Source organism: Streptopelia decaocto, assembly GCF_964273445.1.
Source record: "Streptopelia decaocto genome assembly, chromosome: 9".
Lineage (NCBI taxonomy): Eukaryota > Metazoa > Chordata > Aves > Columbiformes > Columbidae > Streptopelia > Streptopelia decaocto.
This window is the reverse complement of record NC_138664.1, coordinates 2265743-2291802: the sequence shown is the minus strand read 5'-3', so window position 1 is coordinate 2291802 and position 26060 is coordinate 2265743. Positions and strand designations below refer to the sequence as shown.

Genomic DNA, 26060 nt, shown 5'->3' with positions numbered 1-26060 from the left:
AAGGGCCTTTGTGGTAGCCATAGGTTTACAGAGGTACCTTGCTCTCCTCTGACAATGATCTGTGTCAAGCAGCTAAATGTACAACATTGGAGTTTCTGGGCTAATTATATGGGTATACAGGGCTTCTCCACGCTGAGTATGACTCTGCAGAGTTGAGCGCAGGAAGTCACAATCTGGTTCGAGGTCATTGCTTCAAGAACAAACTTCCTAGACACTTACTTGAATAACTTCCAGCTTACAGTTAAGGTTTCTAAAGTGAGATCTGGACTTATGTGCAAAAACTGTAACACACAGAGATGAAGACATGCAAAGCAAAGGCAGCATGTGATCCCAAGCCCTCCACATCTTTTTAATTGCTAATTTCAATGGCCTTTGAATGAGAATCCAAGGGCATACTAAGCCCATCACCTGGTGAGCTTGGGGAAGGGTCTGCGTGCCTCTGCGTGCCCTGCACGTGCTGAAAGAGTAGAATAATTTTCTTGGGCAAAGGGTGTAATGAATTTTTAACTGTTGATTAATTCCAAATACTACAATTGTTCCTTTGTTTTCCTGTTGCAGATGAATTCTCCACACTCTGTGGAAGTCAAAGACCTGGCTTCTTTATTGACATTTATACAGGATTACCAGTTGGTGAGTTGTAATTTCTGTTTTGAACTGAATTCCTTGCTACCTCTGGGTGGAATAATGACTGAACAATGTGGTGGAGTTCAACCCTCGATTTAAGTCTGAGCCTGCAAACTTTCTGCCTAGCTCCTCCTAGCTGGCACCAATGATCATTGCTGCTTGGAATCAAGGCAACAGAAAGCTCCAAAGAAACTGTAATCAGGCCTACATGAGCAGGGCACAGATACCGAGAATAAGACATCTGGGAGTAAGGCCAACCAGCATTTGATCTGAGAGGAATTATGTCTTTGCTTCAAACTAAAGCAGAGATTTAATCTACCATTTCACATCGGTCCCCCGTGTATTGGTTTGACACAAAAATCCTTTTTTCTGCTCAGCTGGAATATTTCTCACATATGTTATTCTGTGTAACATTTGAATCATGAGTAACAAATTGCAAAACAAAAAGAGAGAGAGAATGAGGAATTCTAAGACAAGGAGTTGAGTAAATCCCTAATGGGACTCACTTTTGTTTTTATTCACACAAAAATGCAAATAAGAAGCAGATAATGTGCCCTGTAACAAACAGAGGCAGCATATAGGGAATAGTCAGGGGCTTTAGCATTGAGCTGTTGCTGTGATGCTGTGTTCAGCTACTTAGATGGAAATATTTCTAGTAAAGTGAGGAATGTAATCTTTAAAGAAGTCATAGAAATGTAGAGAGTTTATTATTTGGCACATCGTTTCTTAGAAGCCAAGTTCCCGCGTTAGCCCAGTCCTCTGTGTACCCTGTCATAGCACAGTCCTTACATGATGTTACTCTTCTGTTTGGATTAAAGTTCTATGTGTTTACTCCAGGTGATTGTAGACAGAAGTAGTAATTCTATTTTAACTCATTCCTTCTATAATCAGAGGATTCAGAGTTACAGAATCCAATGTAGGAAATGAAGGGTTTGATCCAGCAGCAAAATTAAAGAAAAAACAACAAACATCTGATGGAAACTCAAGATAGCTGACAGTTTCCCACCGTATACTCTGTCTTGTGTACATCAGCACATGTGGCAATGTTCTTCTAAATGGAGAGGCTTTGGGGGAGTCTTCAAGTTCTTTCGTGTTGTCAGAATATACAAAATGTGTAACTTAAGGACCAAATACACAAGACACATAGTTGTAATAGCAGCTGGATTTTTTTTCTGCCAAAACCAGTTACTCAACCCAGGTGTCTATAGAGCACTGGCAAACCCTGGCTGCCTGGCTTAATCTAATTAGTAGCGTGTTTGCAACACTTGAGATGTTACCTGGCATTGGCACTTTCAAACTGTTAAATAAAAACATGAAAGTCTTTTCAGATTAGCAAGTGCAACACAGGGCAAAACTAATTCTGACAAGTGTTTGCATTCAGTCATGCTCTCCTGTGCTAAACCACAATCAGTTACATTCTCCCTGGCTTTCCCCAATACCTCCGCTGTAGCCCCGTGTGTTCATCAGGGCTGGGGGTGGGAGCGGGAAGGACGTGCTGCCCTCTGCACTACAGGGAAGAGAACCTGAGGTAGTAGGAAACATCTCCATTTCCATGGTTTGCAATGATTCACTGTCTATTGCCATTGGGAGCATTCTGCTGCTCACGTTATACATTTGATAATTCTCTTAAGGATGAATGCATAAGGACACACTCTGTAGCAGAAGATTTCATGAAGTGCTGTTGACAAGTATTTTTAAAAAATTCTTCTTGCAGATATTGATGAATGCAGAGAGATTCCTGGCGTGTGTGAAAACGGGATCTGTATAAACATGGTTGGCAGCTTCCGATGCGAGTGTCCTGTGGGTTTCTTCTACAACGACAAGCTGCTGATCTGCGAAGGTAGAGTCCTGATCCCACTCGGAGAAATGGGCTTTCAAACACTGGGAAATCTGATATGCTAGCAAGTCATCCTTAATGAGGGAAAATACTGATATCAGTGTAACAAGTCTGTGTTAATTCAGACATTTTGAATTATTTTGCACAGAAAAGACCAGATTTTTCCATCAGACATCCAAGAGCTTGGAGGAGCATGAGTCAGCAGTCATGGGAAGAAACATTGTTTTGCAGATTGGACAGTAAAGCCAAGAAAAGAGCAATAGTCTTGAGTCAGATCATAAGCACAATTTTTTTTTTAATTCCAAGATACTTTTTTCTAATAGAACAAAGATTTCTGTAAATAATATAAACACATGATCATTTTTTCCATTTTCAACATTTCCTCGCATTGTATTAGTCAGTTTAATGGAGCAACTGAAGACAGCAGTATGAACTGTGCCGTTCTCACTGCTGACAGCATGGGTGCTGCGACAACGCATCGAGAGCTTGGAGGAGAAGCATCTTCTGTTTGCTGCTTCTAACTGAAACACAGTTACATTTCTAGGGAAATAAAGCTCACTTTTTGCAGCAGCTTAAGTAAAGAAAATTGGTCAAATTTGCCTAAAATTTTGTGGTGGTGTTTACATTGAAAGCTGCTAATATCCAACGGGGATCTTGATGCTGTGTTATGGTCAAGGGAGATCCTTATAGATCTCCAGTGGAGATCTGTGCTGGCCTAGCAGCTCACTTATTCTGATTGCAGTACCAAGACTGGAATCCACCCAAGTGTTGCAACAGGCCTTTCATGGGCCCTCCGACACCTTGAGAAAACCGTTATATAAATTTGCTAAATAGGAATGAATTTTACAAATGGAGCAGTAGGGAGATACATAAATGTGACCAAATATCTACTTTCATGGGTATATTTGTTTTTTCAGAACTAGAAAGAAATTCCTATATTTGGGTAAGGTAATACTCTTTAAAAACAAAGTGGTTTTGATGTCTTTCTAGCGCCAGCTTACCATAACTATCAAATTCCCTTTTTGTATTGACAGATATTGATGAATGCCAAAATGGACCAGTGTGTCAGCAAAATGCAGAATGTGTCAACACAGCCGGTAGCTACCGATGTGACTGTAAACCTGGCTACAGGTTCACGTCAACGGGCCGCTGCACTGGTGAGCGCTTCTGGCTTCTTTGCGCAAGATTTTAAAAGAAGTCTAAAAAAGCATATCTCCTCTTCAGGAAGGTGCTATACCAGGAAATATACCCTCCTCTTAAAGCCTTTTAGGTCATCCTATGAACACTTGGGTAATTCCCAGAATACTAGTGGGCCCATCCCATAGAGGCATAAATGAGAGTTAATCAGCTGAGTAGGTGTTTGTCTTCCACTTTATCCCACCAACCACAAATGTTTTTCTTTACCCATGTCCTATCTACGGAGGGAAGACCGATAGATTCTCTACCTTTGACTAACTATTTTCTGACACTAAAAATTCAGTTGCGGGCCTGACAGGGACCTTCCTCTGCATAAATTCTTTTATTTTCTTTACAATTTGCTAGATGTGTTTTAGCAATTTGCCCCTTGTATTTTTACAATAACTCACTGCTTGCTGGGGTCTCTGCGGATAAGGTAGACTTCACCTGCTAGACCATATGCAATAACTAACTTTAAAAGCTTATTGTTTATGTAGATTTAAACACGTCCCTGAACTTTATCTTTAAATGCTCACTGAATGGAGCTGCCATTCTCTAATCTATTTGCCTTTTCTTATAATATTGTAGTACAGAGCGCCATTCGTGTTATCTTGATTACTTGAAGAATTGTAGAGATTTTAAAGACTGTTGTGAGCCAAGCAGCTATAAATATTACATACATTTCTGAATGAAATAATAATTACAACGGAAACTGGGAACATTTTCCTTGGGTTTTCACTTGTGAGCACTTGAGTTTTAGGAAGTGTACCTTTCCCTTCACTTCAGTTTTTCATTGTTTCATGTGACCCTTGAGGGAAAAGGGTGTAGGGGCAACCAGAACACTCCTATGAGAACTAAAACTTTGTTTTGTTAAGCTATACAGGGGCACATGTAAATATTCAATATGTTCCTAATGTAATTGTTGTTGGTATGGGTTCATTAAAGCAGTACAGGAAGAGCCAGGGAAGGTTCTGATATGGGTTACAATGCCCAACGTGAATTGGCACAAACAGTAACACTTCCCTGTATTTTGCTCTGATTTTATGTTTAGTGAAAAGAAAGTTACACAATTTGAGTCAAAAGAAAAGTGGTTGATAAATGATTTGATCCAGCAAAGGAAGGAAATTCTCAACCGCTCTGCTGAGAGCAGCGAGTTCTTGAGCTCCTTGCAGTGTTGGATCAGTCACGCTACGGCGTGGAAAATGATCACTCCCAGTAGTTCATATGCTATTGAATCTAAACTGATGTATCACAGCTACTAGTACTGTGAGTACTGCATTTATCTTATTGAATCTAAACTGATGTATCACAGCTACTAGTACTGTGAGTACTGCATTTATCTTACTATCAAAATAGCGTTCTTCTGGGGCAATTTATTTGTGGCATAATAATTATTTTTTGATATAAACTCATTTTTGGCACTTAAGACAATTCTCCCTCTCAGTTTTTTAAAAAGTTATAATGTTCTCTGTTTACCCGAAAAGAAGTGATGTTTCCCTGGAGCTTCAATTCACTATTCATTTGCCCACAGAGCAGCAAAGAGAGTGATAGTTTTTCTTCTATCTCTACTCTCCTGAGCTGCGAAGATCAGGGGTTCTGAAGACAGCATGTTATCCGTCCTTTCTGCCTCCTTTAGACTCTAATTAGCAGCAGTATCATTAATAGCATTGGGAGAGCTTGCTCCTCAGTGAACGGCTGTCCAAAGTTACTCATGGCCCCAGGTGACACCCAGTAATCCTGGGTGTGGGGACTGCCAGGATTGTCCACATGCCGAGTAGAATGTAGAGGCAGGAAAACAAGATTTAGTGCATGAAGTTGTTTGCAGTTAGGAACAACCTGACTCAGTTTTGCAATGAACTGGGTATGTTTTTTTACGAATCTGCATCTGCTTTGCTTAGATTGCATGGAACAGAAAATTACTGAACAATAACTGTAATTGACTGTGATACGAGCTTATGGCAGCACCTCAGTTCTCATATTTCGGAGCTGCAGCAGACAGGACACCAGGAAGCGTATTGAATGTATGATTTCTGTGAGTTAATCAAGCAATTTGTGCTGTGATCAAACATAGCTAAAAACAAGTCGTTTCTTTCATGGGAAGGATACAAACTGTGATTTATATGGGACTTTCATATCTACTGCAGTCAATGTACAGCACTGAGAAATCTCCATATACGCTTTCACGTCATTAATTCTACTTTTCAAAGCCAAGGCAATATGTTTTCCCTCCAGCAAGAATTTGCGTGTAGTTAGTATCATTTTACGCTATATTTTTTTCAGCTCCACAAATGTTGGCCGTGGTAATTTCCAAGCAAATAGCCTCTTTTCTGAGATTTACTTAGTAATGCTTTTGTCATTAATAAATTAAAAATTAGAGCCATGCACTGGATTCTAACTATCACATTTGCTGCTAATACGTATTTCCAGCCCTGTAGCTTAGAGGCCTCAACTTCCACTGCTCTCTGTTTTCAGATCGGAATGAATGTCAAGAAATTCCCAATATCTGCAGCCATGGGCAGTGTATTGACACCGTTGGCAGTTTCTACTGCATTTGTCACAATGGATTCAAGACCAATGATGACAGAACAATGTGTATAGGCAAGTATATAAAATTAAGCTGCACTTAGGCTTTTATTAAAGTAGTTGTTAAGTCTCTCCTCTCTGTCATAAGGAGGTGCATTAGAAGAACTGAGATTGTGAGCCATTTACCACCAAGCAAAGGTGTAAAACCACCATATCTATCAATTAGAGGTGACAGGAAACTGATAATGATCGGAGAACATCTCATTACCGTAGAGTGGACCTTTAAAAATACATATCCTGTCTAATGAACGCTTTTTTTCAGAAAAATGGTCAATTCTTCTTAGAATTTTCCGAAGCATCTTGTCTCATTTATACCTTCAGGCAAGAAATTTAATAGATGAATATTGCAATGCAGCAATTGCATACAACTTACTTGTTAACAGAGTAAATGAAGAGAAGATTTCTTGCCAGAAGAGTGCCCTTTTCAGAAACAGAATCATCCTCATAAACAGGGACATTCTTTATTTAACCCATTCATAGCTGTTAGTGTTGAGCCTGTTGTCCGAGCCAGATGGGGAGATTTCAGAATGCTTATGACTAAAGATAGCTTAGACTTCCTTCGGGAAGGGTGAGATAGGAGCCACAGTACGATAAATGGTTGTTGGACCCTTGATTATTTTTGTATATGTTAATATCAGGTATATAAACCTATGTAAAATCTTCTTTGGGGGAGATACAATAGTCTTTTTCCCTTCTATTTGCTCTGCTGGCCATGGATTGTTCTCTTGCCTGTGGGATCACTGCAGGCTTTCCTTTCCCCACCAGTGATTAAAATTCTTGCTGCTTGTTTTTTTCTCCTTTGTAGATATTAACGAGTGTGAGAGAGACGCCTGTGGCAACGGAACCTGCAGAAACACCATTGGCTCTTTCAACTGCCGCTGCAATTTGGGGTTCATCCTCTCACACAACAATGACTGCATAGGTGAGGAGTGTTGAGACCATTTGTGTGTTTCTAAGACTTTCTACATGTGATCAAAGTCCCATTAGTTCCATCTTCTCTATTGACTTAGAATCACACCTTGCATGGTCTGCGTGATTAAAGACAAAACCCAATTCCTTCAGTTTGAAAAGGCCTCTTTTATTATGCACTCCTCACTTTTCTGTAGCCACTTAAACGTTTGCATGTGATATATGCCACTCCTTTTAATACTCCTTTTTAATTCAACAATTTTACAACACAGATGAATAGTGGTATTTTCCCCTCACTTGCTTTTGAAATGGGATTATTTATGTATTATCAGTTACTGCGCTGATATAGTGGAAAAAGAAATCTCACCTACCCAATTTCACTTGTTGCAGGTGTTTCTTGTATATCTTTCAATGTTATTTTTCTTAGATGTGGACGAGTGTGCAAGTGGCAATGGAATGCTCTGCAGGAACGGGCAGTGCGTGAACACCATCGGGTCCTTCCAGTGCCTTTGCAATGAAGGCTATGAGGTGGCTCTGGACGGAAGGACTTGTGTTGGTGAGTGCTTGCTTTCGGGGTAGAAGAAAGGTGCAGCAAACCTCGGGGACCTATTCCTAGTGAAACACTAGAAGAGGCCAGAGACAGCTGACACACCGTCATCATTGTACCTAGCAGAAGAAAACAATGACTACCTGGAAAGTTCCACCATCAGTTTCACAGAATCACAGAATCGACTGGGTTGGAAAAGACCTCAGAGATCATCGACTCCAACCCTTGGTCCAACTCTAGTCCATTTATTAGATCATGGCACTAAGTGCCATGTCCAATCTCAGTTTAAAAACCTCCAGGGACGGCGAGTCCACCACCTCCCTGGGCAGCCATTCCAATGCCTGACCACTCTCTCTGTAAAGAATTTCTTTCTAATATCCAGCCTAAATTTCCCCTGGCAGAGTTGAAGCCCATGGCCCCTTGTCCTATTGCTGATGCCTGGGAGAAGAGCCCAATCCCCACCTGGCTAGAACTGCCCTTCAGGTAGTTCTAGAGAGTGCTGAGCTCACCTCTGAGCCTCCTCTTCTCCAGACTAAACAAGCCCAGCTCCCTCAGCCTCTCCCCATAGGTCTTATGCTCAAGTCCCTTCCCCAGTCTTGTTGCTCTTCTCTGGACCCGCTCCAGCACTTCAATGTCTTTCCTGAACTGAGGGGCCCAGAACTGAACACAATACTCCAGGTGTGGCCTCCCCAATGCAGAGCACAGGGGAAGGATCACTGCCCTTGTCCTGCTCACCACGCTATTTTTGATACAGGACAGGATACCATTGGCCTTTTTGGCCACCTGGGCACACTGATGGCTCATGTTGAGCTTCCTGTCAATTAGTACCCCCAGGTCCCCAGTTTGATGGAATCACAATTAAAGCAGCCTCAGCTGTAGGTTTATTGAGATAACAGCAATGATCTCAAATAAATTGTCTTTTTTGTTCTTTTAGATGTCAATGAGTGTGCACTGGATCCTGGAAAATGCTCGCCAGGCACGTGTCAGAACTTGGACGGGTCGTTCAGATGCATCTGTCCTCCTGGATATGTCCTGCAGAATGACAAATGTGAAGGTGGGTACAGAACAATCCTTCTTCTGTCCCTTCCCCAGCTGCTCCCAGTTGTTACCACTTTCTCCTGCATCTAAACATGAGTAATGTTTGGTCTTTTGTGGCAGTGTACAGTCCTGAGCTGTGGCCACTGGCAAGTCACTCCCCAGAAAAAGCCTCACCAGCTTTTGTTTGAAACAGATCAACCTTATCTGATCCCAAGACAAATCTAATTCCAGGCTGTTTGGCTGATGGTTCATTTGCCCACTGCGTGAGGATTTGGAAACTGACCCTAGATTTTGCACCTGGATTTCTTGTTCCTTTTTCCATCTATTCCTTTTTGTTTGACCTTTTTGTTTTTCAACTCTGCTAGATATCAGTGATGATGTAAGGTTACATTTTATAGAGTACAGCTGCCAGTGTAGACATCTTTATTTCTCATCTCCTTAATTACTTCTCTTACAGACATTGATGAGTGTGTGGAACAGCCAGAAATCTGTGCCCTGGGCACATGCAGCAACACTGCAGGCAGTTTCAAATGCCTGTGTCCAGAAGGCTTTGTGTTGTCTTCCACAGGAAGGCGATGCCAAGGTAAGTTCATTCCTATTTTCTGGCATTTCAGAATTTGTTTTCTGTTTTATAAAAGCCTTATTAGCTGCCTGTTTCTAATATAACAAGGAGACTCTGGACTCAAACAGTGTTTTTCATAAGGAAAGCATGATAATTCTGTAGTTGGGGCCAGGTTTGGTCCTGCCCTAACATCTGTTTGTCATTAAAGAGAACATTGCAGTAAAAGGGGTGAAGATAATGTTAAATGCACCAGGTTAAGTGAGAAAATTATGTTGCCCTGCAGCCCTTTCTTGCACCCGTGGAAGAAATGTCGGGGCTACCTGGACTCTACATAGATCGTGATGTGTCTGATGTGGAGGTGGAGCATGACCACAGGCAGGAGACTAAAGGCAGCATTTCCAGGAATAAGGCTGTTCTTAGCACTTACCAAATTCACCCTAACACTTGTTGTATGCTATTCCTCTCCACAAATGTGTGGGTGGAAAAAAAATCGACGGAAAAATATCGCAAACAGTGCTGTGTGGACAATGAGAACCCATCTACTTAGAAAAGTCTGAAGCATCTTTTGGCTTCTAGGTTACCACATAAACTGTTCAGAGCCTAAAAGCTGAACATCTAGTGATGAAAATCCATAGGTTAGTTTATTTTGTGGATAAAGAACAAGCACAGCAAATTAGGGAGTGAGTTATTTTAAAGACTTAGGAAGTTATTAAATAGATAGATCATTAAATGTCCTACACACAGTGTGCGCAGTGGGAACCACTCATGAGTAAGACCTTTATAAGGACCTGTGTAGTTATGCTTGGCACAGCACGGTGATGCTTGTTGACACCATAGTGAGTTCTTTGCTTCACAGTGGGCTAAATGAAACTGTGGTTTTGGTAAAAATGAATCCAACCTGCAGTAAATGTTCATCCAAGTCTCCAAACCACCATGCAGTTTGGCACAGTTACTTCACTCAACTTCAGGAAAGCAGCACACTGTTTTAGCTGTGCTTTTGTCGCTTGTGTAAATGAAGTTTTGTCAGATTGAGGGTATTGTTCTCTTCAGGTAAGGAAAAAATCACAAAAAAAAAACAAAAAACAAATGAGAAAGAAATATGCAGCCTAATCTTCTCCTTTATGAAAATAGACCGCTGTTTCATACATCTCAGAGGAAAATTCATCCTGTGTGAATGAACTTGAAGTGGGATTCTCTGCATCCCCTGGAGAAGACTGGTTCTGTGGGGTTTGGGGTTTTTTTTTGGTTGGTTGTTTTTTGTTTTGTTTTCCAAGTATCTCAGGCCAAACGAAGTTCTGTTTCAAACTTCCCATTACCGAGGACTTTTGTAAAGTCTGGACATTGCCCAGGAGTGATGCTGCAGCCAGAAAACTGGCTGAGCAGCTGCTTCCACCGCTGCCCCGTTGCTGTCCCGCTGCCAAGGGGCCGGTGAGCTCCGCTCCGCTCCAGCATCCTGCTCCCTCAGCTTAACGGAGTCCAATGTGCTGCCACTGGGCCAGTTTGCTTTGGGAATAATGAGAAAGCAAAGTGCTATGGAAGGTTGCCTCTCATTTTAACACTACACTGTATTATTGATGCAAGTTGATTGAAATGTCTTGACTCAAGTGATTCTTACTAATAATGGATCATAAATAAAGTAAGCCGATATTCAGTTTTTACAAAGAGGAGCGGTGATAAGAGGGGAGAACAGCCCTTCCATCTCTGCTGGACAAAAGAGAAAAGCCTTTCTTATTCCTTGCCTGCAGTAGGACACTATCCCCCAGCTTTCCTTTACTGGGGCAGGGAGCTCCTTCCCTCTTCAGATCTTCCCCAGTCAGAGCCACAATGGTCCTTGTTGGTAGACTGGGACGGTTGGGTGTTTGGTTGTGGGGGCTTCCTGTAATTTTGCAATTAACACCTCTGAGTGAAAACTGTGCCGCAGTCACCCTGACTGCTCATAACGTTCTTTTTCTCTGTGCAGATCTGAGAGTAAGTTACTGCTTTACCAAATTTGAAGATGGAAAATGCTCTGTGCCGAAGTCCCGAAACCACTCCAAACAAGAGTGTTGCTGCGCCCTGAAGGGACAGGGATGGGGCGACCCCTGTGAGCTCTGCCCAGAGGAAGCAGATGGTGCGTTACTGACTTACCTGACTGTCACAATAACCTCTTGGAACTGATTGGGATTCATATAAGAAGGAATTAGGAAATCTTTTTTTTCCAGATTTTTTAACCCTAACAATTGTGATTGCTCTCTGTAAAGTAGGTTCCATTGCAGTCTCAAAAAAATATTCCTCATATAGTCCAACCTCAAGCGTATTCCTTGGTTGCTGGCAGGTTTGTTAGTATGATTAGGTGGTATTTTGCTCTGGACATGTCACATACAGAAAGTGGAAAGTAATAAGTAGGTCCTTGATAGAAAGGAAATACCTTCAAGACAAACAGAATTCATCTAATTGTAAATAAGTGTAGGAAGGGGCAGCATAAACATGAAATCTAATTTATTTAAAATAACAACAGCGAAAAAAACAGTTGAACTAGATCCACATCTAAATCACCCTGTTACATTTTGTGACAGCACTTTGTTATTAAAAAAATCTAAATGTGCAGTCTTGTTAATACGAAGACTTGCAAAAATAGCAGGGAATGACAAAACACAGGCCCTGATGAAGGAAACTCTCCCTGGACTGCTGCTGCAGAAACGCTTTCCTTGGTTAGTATCCTTTGTCAGACTGAGTAAATGGGCATCGAGCAAGTCAACAGGCCTTTGTACCATCACGGTGCAATTTGCTGAACAGATTTAATTCACGCTGACAAATGTGGTTAACAGCATTACTGGTTTCAGCAATATGTTAATACAGTTCGTTTCATTAATAAGTCATGTAGATGTTGTGCAGACAGTCCTCACAAAAGCCAAGGGAAGAAAAGAGAATCAGATGTGCCAGTTGCAATATTCCTCCCAGGCTTATTGCCTGAGCATGTTTCATTCCACTGCCCTGGAGCATTTGAACCAACGTTGGTTGGAAAAGCATGGTATACATAGCAGCACATATATTTTTCACAGAGGGTGCTATGAAGGCCATTTTTCTCATATTTTAAAAAAGAAACAGTTTAAAGATATGTGAGTCTGAGAAGAGCGAGCATACACTTTTTACATGAAAGTAAGATTAAGTTATAAGTTCATACATCTACATACTACTTCAGATGGACATGAACATGAGGTGGATGAGTCGGTATCAGTGGATCCTTGTGTGGTTCTTGACTAATGCTGTTTGTCTAGATAGAATTTAACGTCTGGTTTTATTTTTACAGAGGCGTTCAGACAGATTTGTCCGTTCGGAATTGGCATCCTTGTTGGCCCTGGTGACGCAAGACTGGGTAAGAGCCCGGCCTGCGCGGCGCTCTTGTTGCACCAGGGCGCCGCTTTCCACCCATAAGCCATTCGCCCTTTCAATTGAGAATAACACCTTTGCAACTATACCCAAAAGCCGTTAATTCTGGAAACATCTATAAGTTTTTTTCCAATTATTCATACTGATTTTTAATTCAAGCTTGAATATCTCATTTATCACAAATTAAGCTTATTATAGAGTAGCATATTTGGCTTTTTAATTTATGCTGAGCAGACTCGCTAGGAAACTTATGTAGGATCTAGAGAATGGATCACAAAGCATACCTGTCTTTTCTTATATAACATATGTAGCCTGTTTACAGTAAATGGTTTTAATCCTCCAGAAGTGCAAACCACAGTTTCCCACATCCCTTCAGCACATTCTGTTCTCTCCCAAGACAAACAGCACTTCAGCCTTATTGGCAAAAGTGTTCATTCAAGGAGCTCTGCATGACTACTGCTTTTCATATCTGCTTGTCTCCCTGTAGCCCCAGTTGGAGAGGTTTTTTATCTGAGGTTTAGAATCAATTTCTGCATTTTGAAAGCCGGTCTGCATGACAAATTGTGCCCTCATCCTAATATATCAAAATATAGTATCAAAATATATCAAATACTAGTATTTTTTGTGATCTCAGGAATATAACAACACTTGTTCTTTGAGAGAAAACTAAAAGCACATGAAGTAAAATGCACTTACTTGTTTGTATTTCTGGTGTAGATGTGGATGAGTGCCTAGATCCAGATAACTGTAAATTTGGGCAGTGTATCAACACAGATGGCTCTTTCCGCTGTGAGTGTCCGTATGGTTACATCCTAGAAGGAGCTCAGTGTGTGGGTAAGTAAAGCTCTTTCATCTTCCATTTTAAAGAATCTCCTGAATATTCTAACACTGTGGAGTCTCCATCACCACTGGTGCTTAAAACCTGCCAGGGCAGGGCCTGAGCAATCTCCTCCAAGTTGTGTTTGACCCATTTAACCTCCAGCCATCCCAAATTATGCTGGGAGTCTGTAACTCTAATTCAGTAACTTGAGTTCTTGGATTTTGTATTTTTGCGGTTTTTGGTTGTACAATCAACAACGCAGATTTTATACCTTTTTGGGTGAGTATAACCACGTATTCTTGCCTTAACTGTTTGCAGATACTGATGAATGTGCTGTCGGAAACCCGTGTGGAAATGGAACTTGCAGGAATGTGGTGGGAGGCTTTGAATGCACCTGCGTTGAGGGATTTGAGCCTGGACCGATGATGACCTGTGAAGGTGAGACTCCCGTGTGTTAAGGACTGTCATTGTAGTTGTGTGCTCGAACAAAGAATGGAGGAGTCAGGAATGGAGGAGTGTTGCAGAAGAGCCACAGAAAATTAATTAGACTGGAATTTTTCAGCGTGGAAAATGTGGTTGAAGAGATATATAATTTAAATATATAAATCCGCAAGTGGTAAGGGTACCAAAAATAGAGGGAACATGTTAGACCAACCAAAGCAAACATTTTGATATGCATAATACTTAAGTTGTGGAACTCTTTGCTGCTGTGAGGCCACAAGTATAAATTGACCCAGAAAGGGATTGTACAAATTCGTGTGCTAATCCATCAGTGGAAATGAAGCTTGGTAGTTTGGTTGTGGCTTTTGGCTGTGGAGGTCCTTGAGCTGAGAGCCTGTATCAGAGGAATGATCTCTGCATACATGGTATGGGCTTTTTTAATACTCGTCTCCTCCTGTTACAACCAGAGAGGGGAGAATGTCTTAGGACATTCTGACACTCTCTTCTGACCTGGCACAGCTGTTCTTAAATTATCTGCCACAATCTATTTGTTTGCAAGCCCGTACAAAAGAATGCTTCCATTTTTGCATCAGCTTGCATTAGTTTCATATACAGCTAGAGCTTCATTCACTTCCCTGTGGAATTTGGGTGAAAGCTCAAATTGCGGAGGAGGAGTCCATGAACATCACTCTATAGCAGTAATTACTCAAGTAGCCCCGAGCGTATGTAAATGCACTTCAGAATAATGTTTCTAGTAAGGATCTTGTTTTATGGAATTCAGTTTACAAAGAAGCTGAAGAAGTGCATCTAGAATTTAAAAATAACCAGTCATAAAACCAGCCTAGATGTGGAAAAGGCACAGTTTTAACTGAGACGGTATTTTGGCAGCATGAATCTGGATCTTGTTTCCATTGGCTGCTTGCCGTTGAAGATATTGAAACTTCAGGTAGCTGTGCAAACATCCTGACACGTCTGGTGCCCGCTCCTGTGCACAAATGCAGAATGAGCAGAACCGTGGGTCCCCAACTGTTAAAATACAGCCCTTAGTAAAGTGGGATCTGTGGTATTGCCTGTACCTAAAACCTGTGCATGCTTCCCTCTCCCTGTGGTCCCAAATGCAGATGTCAACGAGTGCGTTCAGAACCCCCTGCTCTGCGCCTTCCGCTGCGTGAACACTTTTGGATCCTACGAATGCAAGTGCCCTGCAGGGTACGTTCTGCGAGAGGACCGGAGAATGTGCCGAGGTAACGCTCCTGCCAGACTCTCACAGTGACGAGATAATGATTTCAAGTTCTTAGCCCTGTCCTGCCCGTAAACTTATACATCTGCATAAAGTGAGGTCATATCAGATGGTATGGTTTTGTCTTGCCCTGAAAATGGGCATTTGGGAGAAAGCAATTTGCTCTAGGCTAGTGTATCTTACGGTTAGTTTAGCACAATAATAGTATGCATAGAGTTTGATTACAATTAAAATTCCAAAGTCAAGATTTACTCCAGTGAATTTCCAGGATTGTCTGTATAATGAAGTCTAAACCTTGTGTTTTAGATCAGAATGAGTGTGAAGAAGGAATTCATGACTGTGACTCAAAACAGATGGAGTGCAAAAACCTAATTGGCACCTATATGTGTATCTGTGGCCCAGGTTATCAGCGCAGACCAGACGGGGAAGGCTGCATAGGTAGGTGACACCAAAGTGTTGAAGCTCTTGAAACACACAGTTCTTCAGCAGAGCTGAAAATTTTGGATTTAACAAAGTGTTAAGGAACTCAGGGGAAGAATTACACAACTACCTGTGTAATGGATCTACTGGTGCTACGTATTCTTTGCTGCTCAGCTGTGCACACGTGGGCAGTGAGTAAATGTGGATGCGGCTGTCTTGACAGTCAGTTTGTGCTGCTGCTGAATTGGTCTGAGTGAGGAAAGCAGAGAATTGAGCTCATTGCTGTCAGCTTGTTTTTCTCTATTAGCATGAATCTGTAGATCTGAATAATTTAAAAATTTTGGATGCCATTCAGAAGTGCAGCTGTAACCATGAAGAATTTTGAAAACTGGTGAGGAATGTATTGAAGAGAAAATACAGTAACAAAATACATAATATTGTGAGCTAGATGGTCATCTTCCCTCCGCAAGTTTAACCGGGCAGATGCACAGCTGAAGAACTCCATACAAATGTCTCTAACCTCCATTAATCCAGCAATGGACTTGATTTTTGTCATATCATTTCAAAAACACAGATGAGAACGAGTGTCAGACCAAACCTGGGATCTGCGAGAACGGCCGTTGTATAAACACCGTGGGAAGTTACAGATGTGAATGCAATGAGGGATTCACTGTCAGCGACACCCAGAACGAATGCCTTGGTAAGGTGCACATTAACACCCTCATGAACTAGCGCTTTGATAGGAGTTGTGGTTGAGATGTGTAGTGAGAAAACGTGCTCTTGAACTCCACATACCTTTGGGAAGGAGCCTTTGTAAGTAGGTGCCCTCTTGCAAGTTCTTTCTTCCCGTGCTGCCCAACGGCCGCTGCAGCCCGTGCGGTTGCGTTGACGTGCTGTGAAAGCCGACTGTTCGCTGCTTTCAGCCTTTTCTTTGGTCCTTATTTCCAACCAGTCCTTTTTCTCTGGGTTCAGACAGAAACATATTTTTTTATAAGCATAGTTTAACTTGTCTTCCACCTTTTGCTAAATTTCCTGTCTTCTTTGTTTCCCTTAGATGTCGTGCTCTCTTTCTTACTGCTGGTAGTCTTTCACTCTCAGTTCCACAGTCCCAGGGTGAAGTATGCCCTTTCTTTTATTTTTCTGACTAAATTCCTAATATCTCATGACCCTCTGGAGGTCGCCACCATTAGAATTCTCTGCGATGCATAATTTGCCTTCCAGACAACAGAGAGGGCTACTGCTTCACTGAAGTCTTACAAAGTATGTGTCAGATCGGATCAAGCAACAGGAACTCTGTCACCAAGTCTGAGTGCTGCTGTGACGGCGGCCGAGGCTGGGGGCAGAACTGCGAGGTCTGCCCCTTCCCAGGCACCGTGGCCTTCAAGAAGCTTTGCCCTCATGGCCGAGGATACATGTCTAACGGAGCAGGTACTGACTTCTCTATTAAGGCTCTCTTGCACGATTCCAAATTCAGCGATAACTTATAAACTCCTTTTTTGCATGTTTGAACACTGTGAGGTCCTAAATATTTTGGATATCAGTTGCAATTTTCCATCAGTTTTCATGTTGAGAGAGTACAGTCCTTTGGGAGGAGGGTGCGTAGCCAAAGGCCGCGGGTCATGAGGGATCCATCCCAACTTGGCAGATATTTATTTTGCATGCTGGTTGATTGACACGCACTCAAATAGGAATTTGCATTCTCACATTTGAGTGTGTTGTAAATTAGATTAAGAGTTATTTGTGTACGTGAAAGCCAAGGCATGTTTGATTTATGGAGGCTAATGTATGATCAGCTCTGGTTGTTCGCTTCCACTTCTTCATTCCATTTGAAAGTTCTTATATTAATCTTTCATTCCATATTTCTCTATTTAAGATTTCTCTTTAACCTGTGGAATATTTTAATATTTTATGTAACTTTTTAATGTAGGGTGTGGGGTTTTTTTCATGTCAGGTCACAAGAATCTGTTGAAGCTGTGTAAAATCAGTTCTTGTTCTGTTGTCAACTAACTCGCATTTAATTGCAGATATTGATGAGTGCAAGGTTATCCATGACGTCTGCCGTAACGGGGAATGCATCAATGAGGCCGGATCTTATCGCTGTCATTGCAACCTTGGCTATACTACAGATATAACTGGCACTCTTTGCATAGGTAGGTTTTCCATTATGGTGTGTCTATATAGAGGAAGTTTATTTCTAAGAGATTACTTGAGAAAGGAAATACAAAGATTTTGACAAATGAGAAAAGGAAATGTCACTGTTAGAATGCTTTGGGGATTTTGATTTCCTTCAGATGCCTCCTGAGCATTTTGAAAAACATCACAAATCATGATCATCACCACTGAGGTATCTGGTTTTGCTGCTTCTAGATCTGAATGAATGTAATGAGTCCCCCAAACCTTGCAACTTCATCTGCAAAAACACGGAGGGAAGCTTCCAGTGTTCATGCCCGAAAGGGTACATCCTGCAAGAAGACGGGAGAAGCTGCAAAGGTAAAAATCAAGAATTTACTGCGGAAACTCTGTGTTTCACAGGCAAATACCACTCCAAGGACATTTAAATTACGTAAATCTGCTTCTCCTTGATACATGTATTTCCACTAGAGACAGTGGAGGTGGCCTGTACGGGATGGAGCTGCTGTTTCTGTTAGTTCTTTGATAGTCGAGGTGAAGAGTAGATCCATGGGAATTTTTGCAGGCTGATGGCAGCTGATCTTAAAAGACTTCCTAACCAATAGTATATACAATTGGTCTTATTTGGGTAAGCAGGTTGGTTTAAGCTGTATTTTTCAGTGCTAAGTGTATCTTAATGGATGCAAAGATGAGTACAGTTTGCAATGCGTTGTCCAGCATCAATAGAGTTTTAACCCGCCACCTCTGCAGCAGCCGCAGTGAAGGACAGCAGTGCGGGAGAGATTGTGAAAGTTTATTATCATTTAATTTATTTCTGTATCTTGGTAGCAAAGATCTGACTGAAATCATGCAAGTTAGAGCAACAATTGTAAACTATATTTTCTCTGGAGCAATAGAATGCTTCAGCGCAACAACGTTTTGCAGTCTGCCGTTGCTTCTCATGAAGACAGTGACTTCCCAGTTACTGACTGCAGTGAGAGCATTAATTATGTAATTGCATCATTCCAACAGTTGAGAGTGAGTCTGTATGGCGTTAGCATGGCCACCAGTGTACCTGCAGAGTCCCAGTTGTGGGGCTTCATATGAGAGGATCTGGAAGCCACTGTGGAAAGTGAGATGTAGACTCTAAAGCTTTATTTGATACGCTATTTATTGGTAATCAGTTCTCTTCAAGTCCAGCTGAACGGTCAGATCCTCCGTAGGGAGCCGAACTGAAAGATGTTTTCATGTTTTTTTTAGATCTCGATGAATGTGCAACAAAGCAGCACAACTGCCAGTTCCTCTGTGTCAACACTATTGGGGGTTTCACTTGTAAATGTCCTCCCGGATTCACTCAGCACCACACCGCCTGCATTGGTGAGTGACGCGGGGACGGTGGATGCAGATTTGCCATTTATTACTGACTCTTATTCCAGAAGCAAAGTAGCAAGGAGATGAAATCGGCTTCCTGAGAAACCAAATGGAAACATAAACCAGTTTCTGATCCCAGTCCTGCCAGAGGAGAAGATGTAAAGAGGCCATCCCTTCTACCTTTGTTTTCATAATCTCTGTCTTTGAATTTTGCACTTGCAAGAAGCAGGCAGTGAAAACACCAGCTTGGAATCCTTGCCTTACCCTTTCTTACCCATTGAGCAAAAATATTTATTATATTTCTGTTCCTGTAGTTCATTGCAGGACCCACATTAGAGATCATGTCAAGGCTTCTTGAAACAATAAGCATGACACATACATTTCTGCAGTTGTCCTTTAAGCACATACCCATTATGTCTGTGGAAATGTTAAACACTTCCTGCAAAACACTTTCTGCTTTGCAAGTTGGGTCCTGCTTGTGGCAGTCTGGTGGTGCTGCGGCATTGCTGTGAATTTGGGGGTGTTTGAAGACTGGAACATCACCCCATAGGCTTGGTGAAGAAAAGGAGTGCCTTCTTATAGCTGCTGTTAGCATTTTCAAATTAAAACGTAGGTAGCGTAAGCTTTCCTTCAGTAGTGCAAAGTGCAAAATGGAGAGGGCAGTAAGACAGCTGCGTCGCTGGTGTTTCTTTACCTTTTCTCCCAAACCATTCATTGTTGGCATTGCGAAACGGTCGTCTTCACAACAAGGAAGAAGAGTAACACTCAGGCTTTGGTTTCCTTCAGATAATAATGAATGTGCTACTGAAATCAACTTATGTGGAGCGAAGGGCATTTGCCAGAATACACCAGGAAGTTTTGTTTGTGAGTGTCAGCGTGGCTTCTCGCTCGACCAAACCGGGCTTAGCTGTGAAGGTGGGTACAGCACAGCGCATTTACCTGGGCCTTCGCCTGCTTTCCTTCATCTTCTCTTAGCCATACTGTCAGCCAAGGAGGGACCTATGCAATAAGCATGTATAGATTGAAGGCAAGTGGGGTATGGAAATTTAGCGCCAAGGCAGTATTTCTCTTCATGGACCTGAATCAATAGATATATTGCAGGATGCTAAAGAGCTGGACAGATATTTTCTGAGACTTCACTTTAGCCTGGAATGTTTTAGTTGAAGCGTTGTAAGTTCATCAGACTTCTGCTGCATCCTCCATGGGTTTCTGAGGGACTCACCGAGGACAGGAAGCCTTGCGTGTCCAAGGCGATCTGCTAAAGAGACAGTTCAAGGGCTGCAGACTTTATTCGTCTGGGTCCCTACAACCTCTAGAGACTTCTTCTGGGTTACAGTTTGATTTGCTCTGAAAAGAAATATCGTGGGATTCCTGGGCTGGATGCTTAGGTCAAAGCAAGGGACTGTCTGCTGTGGAGCTGGGTGCCTTAGGAAAGCCTTGGGGGTCCCATATACTAACGGCTTTCTGCTGTCTGCTCCATAGGAGAATGCAAAACCACTGAAAATTGTGGCTGAATTTGAGCTTTCAGTGGTTTTCAGCCCTAAGTTACTTGCTGTGGAGCCAGAAATCTGAACCTGAAAGTTCTGAAGTGGTCTCGCGGCACTGGCCAGGTTGTTGGAAGATCCTGAAATATACCTCTATATATACAATATATGAATATATATGATTATTTGTAACATGCTTCTTCAAATATAGTGTAATTTGATCTTCTCTCCCAAAACTCACCATGTGTCTCCCCTTTTTAGATGTTGATGAATGTGATGGAAACCACCGGTGTCAGCATGGCTGCCAAAATATCATTGGAGGATACAGGTGTAGCTGCCCACAAGGGTATCTCCAGCACTACCAATGGAACCAATGTGTTGGCAAGTCACATTTAAAACTCATACATTAAATGCGTGTTACAGTTGTTAGCAGCAAGAAGTGAAGGGGGATGGTGCGGTTTGCTGTTATTTTCTTTTTCTTCCCTATCTGAACTTTGGTTGTATCACAAGTCTCTGAGCCCTTGTAGATGGGGCTGTGTGTGCAGAGCATTGATGTTGGATATGACTTGAGCAGACAGACCTGGATCCTGTGCAGAAGTCCCGGGAAAAGTCTCTGTCCGGTTCAGCAGTGTAGCATGTAGCACATTCAAAGAAGAGAAGCAGGAATGTTTTTCCTGTAGTGCAAGTTATGTGCCTTTTTAGTCACATTGAATGGGCTTCATACAAGCTGGTCTTGTGTGGATACCCAGAGGTGTGTTGTTTGACCTCTCTGAGAACAAAGGGCTTCATAACTCTTTGTTTGGCTTTCTTTGCTTTCAGAAACATAAAAACGCCTTTGCTTGTTCTCACTGTGGTGCTCTAGAGAGGTCTCTGCTTTTAATTTTGTTTCCCAAACCTCCTGACATGTTATGCAGTCCTTGCTGTGACGTTCGCTTGCTCCTGCTCCAGTACTCTGTGTCTGTAACGCACAAGAGAAACAAGGAGGGGGCACAAACATATGGGCTACCTTTAAAAAACTGGCCATTTACAGTGAACAAGCCTGAACTGACCTTGGACTCCTACAGCGCTGCACTGGGGAAGTTTGGAAAAGGGCTGGCTCGCAATGTGGTGGTCTCTTGTATCTACAGCTGCTTGTATTTTTACTTTACTGCTTGTTCCTGTAGCTCGCCTGTACCTCATATTTAAATGTGAGTGTGTAGGGAGGGATTTTCAGTGCCTGGAAAAGGTGCCAGAGCTTGATTCCTTACTCTTTTCCTTCAACATTGAATAGCATTATGAACATGGGATTACTAGACCAGATTGTTGGCTGTACAAAGTTTTATTCTTCTCAGTTGTCTCGGAAGAACAACAACAAACAAACAAACAAACCAACCCAAAAAACCAAATTGCCTCCTCTGCTTCTCTGCTCTCTTGAGCATGAGCTGATGTGGTGTGGAACATCATCTGTAGAGTAGCCCGAATGTTGCGCTGTTGTATGGTTGTAGTTGCGCTGTTGTATGGTTGTAGTCATGTCTGGTGTGGCAGCAGCTTTAGCAGCTGTCAAGCACACCGCGTTGGACTACACCTGGGAGTAAAAGCTAACGTGCTATGCTCTGCTTCTTTTCCAGATGAAAATGAATGTCTCAGTGCACACATTTGTGGAGGAGCATCTTGCCACAATACTTTGGGAAGCTATAAATGTATGTGCCCTACCGGATTTCAGTATGAACAGTTTAGTGGAGGTTGCCAAGATATCAATGAATGCGGCTCTTCACAAGCCCCATGCAGTTACGGTTGTTCAAATACTGAAGGTGGCTATGTCTGTGGATGTCCACCTGGTTACTTCAGAATAGGACAAGGGTAAGGGCTTCTCATCTTAAACTATCAGACTGTCCTGTCCAGAACCAGGGGGATTGTCACCAGTGAAAAGGGGACAGGATTTGGTGGTGCTCAAGAGCTGACTTTGGAGATGAGGGAGGGGAAAGGTGACCAAGGGAAGGGAACAACATGGTTTTAATGCTGAATGAATTTGGTGAAGGCTACCAGGTTAAATTACCTCTTTTAAGCTTCTGCTTTCAGCTCTCTCCTGCACGCCCAAGCAGCTGGCCAAGTTCTCTGAGCTTGCTGCTTCAGAGCTCACACCCCTCCCTGTGATTTGTGGTGTATCGCTTGTCTCCTTTAGAAAAAATAACAACACCCCCCCGCCAGCTCCAAAGGCAAATGATATTATACAAGTGGCTTCACCCACTGGTTGCAATAACAATTCTCTGTGCTCTTATGTTCTTGTATGTTCCATATTCTTCTGTGTTCCAAATGAATATTTTTTTTAATGTCTGCTTTATCAAGAAAACCAATTTCCCTTTTCCCGGTGGGAGCATTAGAGCTGTGCATCATGGTGGAGCAAGCAACTCAAATAGAAAGCAGACTATGGCTTAAATTTTAGAAGTGACCAAAAACTTGGGGATACATGATGAAAGACCTCACTTTTCAGATTTTTCAGCAGTTTCTGAAAACTGGTCTCTTTTAACGTGTTCCAGATTGGATAACAGAAATGTTTTATACTGTTAAATATTGGCAGGTCTCTCTTAGGCAAAGCCTTGTGGAGCCAGGTTCCCACAATCAGACGCTGCTGCATTGTGGTTCATGAGAATTTTGCCTGTTGACTTCAGCAGAAATTTTTCGTAGGAAATGAGTGCAAGATAATTACTTTAATATTTGTATTCACAGTCCCCCAAATTCAGCTTTTGATAAGATCTGTGTCTCACTGGAATTCATTCTGAGTTTCTTCCTTCCTCAGACACTGTGTTTCTGGAGTGGGGCTGGGCAAAGGTCAAGGACAAGAGCTTTCACTCAGTGGAGAAGTAGATGACAACTCCCTCTCTCCAGAAGCTTGTTATGAATGTAAAATCAATGGCTATCCCAAGAGAGGAAGGAAACGCAGAAGCACTAATGAAACAGCAAACGAAGCTGAGGTAATTGACCCTTTTGGGGGGAAAGGGTTTGCGGTTGTCTTGTGAAAGGCAGTCTCAGGAGGAGGGGTGCCAAGAGACAATCCCACGGGGAGAACGTCCACCCCACACAGAGCAGAGCAAGGAGCTGGTTTGGGATGTCACGTAGCCTGTGCAGGGGCTTTCTGAAGTTGTCCGCTGTCCGTAGGCAAAGGCCGTCCCCTGGCGCCCTGCACACCTCCTGTCTGGCTCATCAAGCACTCAAATGCCCCTCCAGCTGGCTAGAGTGAAGTCGTAAACTCTTTTTCTTCAGTGTGTTTCTGCACTCTCTGCGGTTAGTGCTGTGACTAGTGCTGGGTTTGTCTCGGAGGTGACATACAGCTTCCCTTGTTTTCCAAATGACAACGTTGCAGCGGCTGTGCTGTCTGAAACGCTGCCACCCTGCCCTGCGGTGCGGCTCGCGCACGGGGGCTCGGGGAGCCCGGCTGCCGTCGCTCGGAGCTGCGGGGCGATGCTGCTTTTCCACCGGCCGCCCTGGCTCCGCACCTGAACAAAGCAAATCTTGCAAAGCAGAAAACTCACCTAAATGCCGTGCGCTCCCCACAGGCCCTGCGCTCTTCTGCACATGGTGGTTCACATCGGCTTGCGGTTCCCCTGACAGAGAGGAGGAATGAGCCTCTGCTGCTCTCTCTGCTCATGGACTATAAGCGCAGAGCGACTTTGTTTGCCAGGCAGCGGGACCCATGTGCAGAAACTCTGAGTGCGTCTCAGGATCCTGTTACCCTCGCAGGGACAGTGACAAAGACCGTACTTTATCCTGACAAGTCCTACGCCCATAATAGTTTTGACAGATAATATTACAAAAATCTCCTTTTAAAAATTATTTTATCCGTAATGCATGAGCTGGGCAAGAAATACAGCCACATAGGCACATGTTAAGCGCTCTCTGACAAAACCGACTAACACGGATTGTTCTTGTGCAGGATCAGCAAGAGCTGGAGCCGCCAATCAGTCTCGCCAGCTGGGACATCGAGAAAGCAGCAGTGTTCTCCATCAACATCTCGGATCTCAGTAACAAAGATCGCATCCTGGAACTGCTCCCTGCCCTCACAACACTGACGAACCACAACCGATATTTAATTGACTCCGGAAATGAAGACGGTTTCTTTAGAATCAATAAGAAAGACGGGATAAGTTACCTTCATTTCACAAAGAAGAAGCCAGTGCCTGGAAACTATTCATTACAAATCAGTAGTATTCCACTCTATAAAAAGAAGGAACTTAACCAGCTTGAAGAGAAACATGACAAAGACTACCTCAGTGGTGAGCTGGGAGATAACCTGAAAATGAAAATTCAGATATTGCTTCATTAATTCATCAACCAAAGACCAAATAATTAAACCAAAGATAGGTAGGTAGGACTGAATATTTCTCCCGATCAGATTCTCCATATCATAGGTACAATCTTACATGAGTACATTTGTATGAACGAGCACTATTATATTATTACATAAACAAGGTACAGGATGAATACCCTAGCTCAGAACAACCACTTCCTCAGGCTTTTAAGCGTAGCTCAGCTACCTTGGTATGTTGAATCTTGACAACTGGGACTTTGATCATTGGAAGTTGGCCACTGATGCTGAGCCGTGTCATCATTTCAGCAGAGGTACCAGAATGTGCTTTCAACCGATGGACAGCTCTATTTTTGTAATTCTTAAACTTCGCTTCTCCAACTACAACTTACTAGGTCAGCCATTTATGATATCCATTTGGTGCTAGTAAATGTTCAACCTAGATTTATAAATGCACTGTAATATTTACACAACTTAGAAGCCAAAATTGCCATTATTCAGTCTAAATACTTCAATCAACCAAAGTTAGCTCAGTAGTTTATCTCAGTTATGCCTATAATACATTACATGTAAATTAAGTGTGTGTATACTGTAATCATGCTATTTTTATCAATGAAGCATTTGTAAACTAGATTAATAATACCCTTAATGTGAGGGTTTGTAATGGTGCTTATAAGACCAACTACTTGTTAACTGTATACACAAACCTGATGATAAAGTTTCTGTGACTTGCCGAAATGCACTGAGGTCAGTAGGGACCATTAAACATTCTCCAAAGTCAGATGACAATCAGTGCCATCCTACACCATGACATTATGTAACGTGTCAAGAGCGCCCATAGTCATTCATATCAACAAGGGTTCAATGTCATAAATGTCACAATAAAACAGTTTTTTTTTAGTTTATTCTGTGGCCTTGTATTCTTGCTCAGAGTGTGCCAAGCTGCATTCTTGTGCCTCAGGCGTTATCGGCAGGGTTGGTTGTGTATCTGTGCGCAGGTGGTTTCTCCCTGCAGGTGCGCTGCTGCCATTCGGTCGTTCTTCATGCGAAGGAAGAAGAGAAGAAACACGGAAACCTGCCCAAACCTCTGCCAAATGATGCTGTGGCTCCAGAAAGCAAGTGGTAGAACGTTTCCATTGACTTGACCTGAATAATCCTTTCAATAAGTAACTTTCACAGCCAAAACATGCAGAAGAGGATGTTAAATCATTACAGAGAAAATACATTTTATTGATTTGGAAATACTTG

General features: G+C 42.4%; 1 protein-coding gene across 1 annotated transcript in view; it reads left to right on the top strand.

Annotated features, from left to right (window-relative positions):
• Positions 1–25717, top strand: part of FBN1 (fibrillin 1) — a 145291-nt gene extending 119574 nt beyond the window's left edge. Inside the window, exons 43-66 of the mRNA XM_082060971.1 lie at positions 559–630; positions 2339–2464; positions 3496–3618; positions 6110–6235; positions 7026–7142; positions 7557–7685; positions 8611–8730; positions 9172–9297; positions 11237–11386; positions 12566–12631; positions 13363–13479; positions 13784–13903; positions 15028–15150; positions 15453–15584; positions 16141–16266; positions 16788–16994; positions 17591–17716; positions 17934–18056; positions 18936–19052; positions 19833–19961; positions 20792–20911; positions 22138–22369; positions 23307–23481; positions 24441–25717. Of these exons, the coding sequence (XP_081917097.1) occupies positions 559–630; positions 2339–2464; positions 3496–3618; positions 6110–6235; positions 7026–7142; positions 7557–7685; positions 8611–8730; positions 9172–9297; positions 11237–11386; positions 12566–12631; positions 13363–13479; positions 13784–13903; positions 15028–15150; positions 15453–15584; positions 16141–16266; positions 16788–16994; positions 17591–17716; positions 17934–18056; positions 18936–19052; positions 19833–19961; positions 20792–20911; positions 22138–22369; positions 23307–23481; positions 24441–24830 (3392 nt within the window). The 3' untranslated portion in view covers positions 24831–25717. The remainder of the gene's footprint in view (positions 1–558; positions 631–2338; positions 2465–3495; positions 3619–6109; positions 6236–7025; positions 7143–7556; positions 7686–8610; positions 8731–9171; positions 9298–11236; positions 11387–12565; positions 12632–13362; positions 13480–13783; positions 13904–15027; positions 15151–15452; positions 15585–16140; positions 16267–16787; positions 16995–17590; positions 17717–17933; positions 18057–18935; positions 19053–19832; positions 19962–20791; positions 20912–22137; positions 22370–23306; positions 23482–24440) is intronic.
• Positions 25718–26060: the final 343 nt, after the last annotated feature.